Genomic DNA, 6,000 nt, shown 5'->3' with positions numbered 1-6,000 from the left:
TTGAGAAGTCTAAGATCAAAGTGCCAGTAAAATCCAGTGTCTGGTGAAGGTGGGCCTACCTGCTTCCTGGTTTACAGGTGACCATCTTTTCCTGACAAGGCAGAGAGTAGAAAGGGTCAGCTCTCATGTATCTTCTTATAAGGGTACTAATCCCATTTACAGGGGCTCCATCCTCAGACCTAATCACTTCCCAAAGGCTCCATCTCCCAATACCATCATATGTTAGGAATTAGTTTCAATGTAAGAGATTTGGAGGATACAAGCATTTAGTCCCTAGCACAGCCTTACTGGAAAAAGCCATTGGTTTTATACAAAAACAAAAGAAAAGCTTCCTTCCTTTTTTCCCTTCCTCTTGATTTCCCCCAGGTTTCAGTAAATAAAGTACCATCCTGGGGGTAATTATCTCTTGCCTGTGTCATTAGGCCCTCTTACTTCTATACCTCAGTAAGTACTTCCATCCCTCTTATGAGCCATGTGAGTTACCTTACCACATTGGGAATGGAATGGTGCCCTAGACGGTCATTTCTCAAACTTGAATACATATATAAATCACCTGAGGATCTTACTAAAACATAGATCCTCATGCAGTAGGTCTGGGGCGAAACCCAGCATCTGCATTTCTAAGAAACTCCAAGTGACACCCATGCTGCTGATCTCCAGCCCACAATTTTGAGTAGCAATAGTCTAGATATCTGGCACATCAACAGTTCTTCCTTGGTGATTCTGTTAGCGCTAAGTGATTTTCTTCCCCGTGTAAATTACATTCTGCTCTCGTGATCAAAACTATGCAGAGTACACAGGTGCATATTACATATTATACATATTACACACAATGGATACCAGTTGTTAAACTTCATCAGGTTTTAAACTTTTTTGAATTTTTTGCACGTTTGATTTTCCTCATTTATGTATACCTGTTCCTGAAGTAGCAGTAAAACCGTTTCTGTATTTACTCTCTGATAGGTCATGGGCAACTTTACATACCTACATCTTACCACACTGTCTTCCTACGGATTCAGGGAAAGAGGTTTCTCTTCCTGTACAAGAAAATCCATTTGTGTCCTGACTTCCACTTCTCTACACAAGAAACTCATTCATTTACCTGCTTTCTCTTGCTCGCCAGCCTCGTTTTATATAGTCTCAAATTTCTTCTGCAGTAATACTGATAGAAAACTTTCACAAAAAGTTTTAAAAAGTATGGAGGACAATTTAGCAGAATTTTAATTGCTGAATTTAGGTGGAGGATACAGAGTTCATTGTACTATTCTTCCAACTTTTCTCAATATTTGAAAAAATTTTGAAGTTTAGAGTGTAAACATAGGAACAATTAACAATTTTTCCTATTTGTTTCTTCCCCGGGCATATTCCAGTATATGACTTCAGATTACGACTCCTCCAGAGCTTCTTATTCACTAACTTGTTACAAACCTCCTTCCAAAAAAATGTATTAGGCCATTTTTAAAAAGTCTGTGTCCAATATGATATACAAGCATGTCCTTTCATAGTCTTTTTAGATTATAAAATAATAAATTAAGAATCCTGAAACGTTTTCTAGCATGAACCCTAGAAATGTCCCTGACCTATACTCTCTAGTTTACTTACTCCCTCCTGCCTATAAACCTTGACTGCCTTGCAAATCTAAATTCTCCTATCAGATCACCTTAAATTCTATGGCTTCCTATCCTTTTTTTTTTTTTTAAAAGGAGGAAAATCTGCATGCCCTGGCTGCCCTCTTATTCCTGCCAGATCACATACCTCACAGATAACAACCAAGGCTTGAAACAACTGCATTCCAAGTGGACAACGAGCCACTGGCACTCTCCCTGTACTACACGGGACTCCAGCTGGCCCACAAGATTCTGAGGACCAGAGAAGTCAGTCAGTATCTTCTATGCTCTCAGCTTGCTTTCCCCAAGACTGATGTGGCACTTTACTCAAGGTAGGTGTTTAAGTATTTGTGAAATAGTATTTCTAGTTACTTCCTAGGCAAATGCTGCCTAAAATGAAATGCTTTATATTTTATCAGACAGAAGTCCTGCCTAAACAAGTCTCAATGGTTATCAACCTAGGGAAGTTTTGCCCTCCAAAGGATATGAGGCACAGTCTAGACATTTTGGTCACAACTGGGGTGGGTGCTGCTGGCATCTAGTGGGTTGAAGTCAGGGATGCTGCTCAGCACCCTACAATGCTCACGGCATTGTCGCACAACAAAAAGGTTATCTAACCCTAAATATCGATAATGCCAAGGTTGAAGACCCTGTAATAGCTAGTTTCTACTTCTTTTACCCTATGGGGTATAAGGGGCACTAGAAACCAAAAAAATTAAACAATTAAAAAAAATTAAAAAAAAAATTAAACAATTAAACCTATATGGCTGCAGCTGCCTTTTCTAGTTGATTTAAAGTTCTTTGGTTTTTCAGTATTAAATTTGTCTGGAAAACCACCCAAAGAGCTCATTATTTAAATAGCACAACTACAACAATGTAGTACAATAACAATACAGTCAACTAATATTAAAAACTGGTCTAAGACTTTAGATATAATAAGTTTTATTCATCTGGTGGTACTTGATGCTCACAGGGCACCGTACAACAAATTTTAAAAATACAATATGAAAAAATTGAACAGCCAAAGAGATCAATTCCATTAGAGGGCCCACAGAAAAACCAACAAAAGCCCACAGAAAACCCACCCATTGTCACCCCTTAAGAACATTTTCTTCCTGCTTAAATTTGGCTTTAAGAAACACCAAAAGAAAGTGCGAAAGAAAAAGTCTTTTGAAAGATAGTTAAAACTTCACATAGCGTCTTTCACACGGGTATGTCACAAAATGCTTTCCTGATTCAATAATAAGCATATAAGATTATTCATATGTCTATGAACCTCTATTTGGTCCCATCCTTTAAGGTCATAGCCTTGTTTCCCTCACCTGTCTTCAAATTACTTGTTCAGTAAATGTCATGTAAGGCAGTCTCCTCTGCTCCACATTGCCACTACAAAGCAGATATATTTTCCATAAATAGCCAGGGCCCAAGCAAACTGAAGTTACCCAAGTACTTGAAGGAAAAATACAACTAGTTTTTCCAAGACTGGTTTAAAACTAAATTTTGGCTCTGAAACCTGTTTTCAATTTTCATGATTAGAAATTACTGAAGGTCATTTGACATTACAGGGAACAGCAAGATGTAGTTACATGGGGATTATTACAAAAACTTCAGGAATAAAAAGATGATTTGGGAAATTTTAGTATACATTGACATGTTGTCACAAAGTTTTGTTACACAAGGAACAATAAAGAGTTACAAATTCTGCCTAAAGTCAGCTAATATTAGCTCAGTATTAATTTTGTAAAAGTTAGCCAATTACAAAGGTTGTCATGTAAGCCTCCAAAACAGGAAGCCTTAAGTGTTAACAGTTGGAGGAACAAACCTCCTCGTCCCAGTGGAACAATTTTACTTACGTTGGCAGAGTCATCCCATGCTGACCCTGCTGCAGAATCTCATTTCCCATTAGAGTTCACCAAAGTAATTACTGAAGGAGACAAAACTGCTATGAGTAGTAAAAGGACTAAAATGAAGACATTTTTGGTCAGAAAATTAGGAAAAACTGAAAATATATTTAAGGTCATTGCCAAAACATAGTTAAGTACTGCCTTAATGCTTGGTTCCTCTAGAATTAAAGTCTCAATGTATGCTTGACACCTATAGATTTAAGCAAACCCAGACATTTTAGCTGCTGCCATTGTGTAATAACACAGTACATAAGTAATATTTAACTGGATGCATCTCCTCTTTTCCATTATACTGCATTTCTTAAGGGCAAGGGGCAGGTCAAAAGCACCTTTGCATCCCCTACACTAAGCACAGTGGCTGGTATACAGTAGGTGTTCAACAAGTATTTACTGAATACATTGTTGAGTAGTGGCTTATGACATGGGAAAAGAGCCCAAAGATTGTCTTATTCTATTAGCAATACTTAGGTAGAAAGCAGTTTTAAAGTAGAAACCTTCCCCACTTTTTAAACACAGATTCAAGAGTTAGAATTTGAATCACTTCTCCTAAACATGTTCATAAAGCATTTTGAGAAATCAAGAGATGAAAGGCGCTATGTAAGTACAAAATAGTATTATGCAAGACAGATTAGCAAAGGTGCTATATTTTCTATGGTGATGGAACGGTTGTGCTAGTTTGAGGTGAATACCCCCAAAGCTACTCTTCTTAATGTCATTATCAACAGAACAATGGAATTTGACAAAGATGCCATCACTTTATATAGTTTATATTCTGCTAACTACTTTCTATAAACCAGGTAACAGAAAATAAAATTAAGCCACTTATTCTACACAAACCAATACTTTATCAAAGTTCCGCATTTTACAAGTCATGTTCAAAAAACACACACAAGTTAGCATTTTGTACACAAATGTTTATTTCTCAATTAAACATTCCCTTTAAACACAAGGAATGAATTCTAAATTTTCATAAAGATGAATTAAAAATGAAATCCCTCCAGTATAGTGTGTGTAATCACTGTGTTCTTGGTCACTACTGGCGTTTACTGTTTAACATCAAAAACAAAGACAGGTTATTTAAAAATCATGCTACTGATTTCTAGCTCTTCTTCTATGACCAGTTCTACACTGATCTGCAATGTTTAAAAGTTTACATCACCAAATCGAAGCAAGTTTAAGGTGAAACAGCTGTGCATTAAACACAAAATAAACAATAAAGTTATAAGATATAGTCAAGTTCGTAACGAATATAGGTGTTCTTATCATCATTGTAGATTCTTGGGTAATGTGCTATGAGCGCATCCTGTGAACCAATGTAGATGGAGTTGTAAATTTTCCAATACACGTCTCTGACTTTCCGGGCCGGGTGAAACAAACCCTAAGATAATTAAAAACTATATATTATTTCAATTTTCAATAACATACAGAACCTTAGCACAACCCACAAAAAACCCACAAAGGTATGATTCCAAACATTTTCCCTTAAGAGAAAAAAAAAAACACCTAAAAAATGTACAAAACTGCCACAAGCAAAGACAAATGTAATCTCTCCTCCCCCTACAACTGTTTTCCTGTATGGTACAAAATACCCTACTGATAATTAGGAACAGTGATTTATTAATTCAACTGAATTTTTTTTTTCCCACTGAGTAACCCTTTAAAAATCTTAACCTTACCTGTAAACAATACTGCAACATTCTACAGGGTCCAATAGCAACTCTCAGGCCCTCCAGGGCTCCCATAACTGCCTGAATTACATGGGGAGATGTCTCAAACACATTGGGCCATACATAGTTCAACAAGTGATTCAGTGAATCTTCACAACCAAATCCATAAACCCCAAGTGACATGTGTTGCACCACCGCACTAGCCGTCTGCCTGTGTACAAGATCCCTATAATGGGGTGGGGAAAAAAAGCTCTATGTTAAGATATAGTCATAGTTTTATAAATATTTGCCTGCCCTAATTAGAAACTAAATTACAAATTCAGCGCAGTCACCTCATACTTCATGTATCCGATATAGAATGCCTTTAGAATGACAGGATTCTAACAAGAACGTTAATGACTCAAACCTCACTGTGGTTCCAAGATAAACCGTATTTCCTAATTAACCTTTGAAAGAAATTTGAGCAAGAGAGCCATGTGCAGCATACATTTTAGTATGCTACTAAAGAGAAAATACAGGACTCTTCAATATGAATAAGTCATATCTCATTTTAAATTCTATAATTTAATAGATTTGAAAGTAATTCAATCCTGGTATATAAGAGGTAACTAAAATTAAATCCTTTCCCTTAAAAATTTTAAGTTTCATCCAAAAATGCAATTTGGAGAGAAGGACCAAAAATTTTTTCAAACATACATAATAAGAATTTTATCATCTCCCATGTTAACCGAACTTATGACAGATCACGGAGTTATTTATTCTACAATTACTTAACTGAGTACAAGCATCAGATAAGTTTATGGTGGGTATAAGAACAAGTTC

General features: G+C 36.4%; 1 protein-coding gene across 5 annotated transcripts in view; it reads right to left on the bottom strand.

Annotated features, from left to right (window-relative positions):
• Positions 1–4,407: 4,407 nt before the first annotated feature.
• The window catches only part of SF3B1 (splicing factor 3b subunit 1), a 60,266-nt gene continuing 58,673 nt past the window's right edge, over positions 4,408–6,000 (bottom strand). For all 5 annotated transcript variants that reach the window (XR_011997787.1, XM_072741287.1, XM_072741288.1 and 2 more), the window contains 2 exons: positions 5,188–5,404; positions 4,408–4,889 (listed from right to left, as the gene is read on the bottom strand). Coding sequence is in view for 4 of the 5 variants with exons in the window: in XM_072741287.1 (XP_072597388.1) it covers positions 4,731–4,889; positions 5,188–5,404 (376 nt within the window). In the remaining variant the exon portion in view is untranslated. The remainder of the gene's footprint in view (positions 4,890–5,187; positions 5,405–6,000) is intronic.

Source organism: Vulpes vulpes, chromosome 16 (genome assembly GCF_048418805.1).
Source record: "Vulpes vulpes isolate BD-2025 chromosome 16, VulVul3, whole genome shotgun sequence".
NCBI classification, from domain to species: Eukaryota; Metazoa; Chordata; class Mammalia; order Carnivora; family Canidae; genus Vulpes; species Vulpes vulpes.
This window is presented reverse-complemented; position numbering and strand designations above follow the sequence as displayed.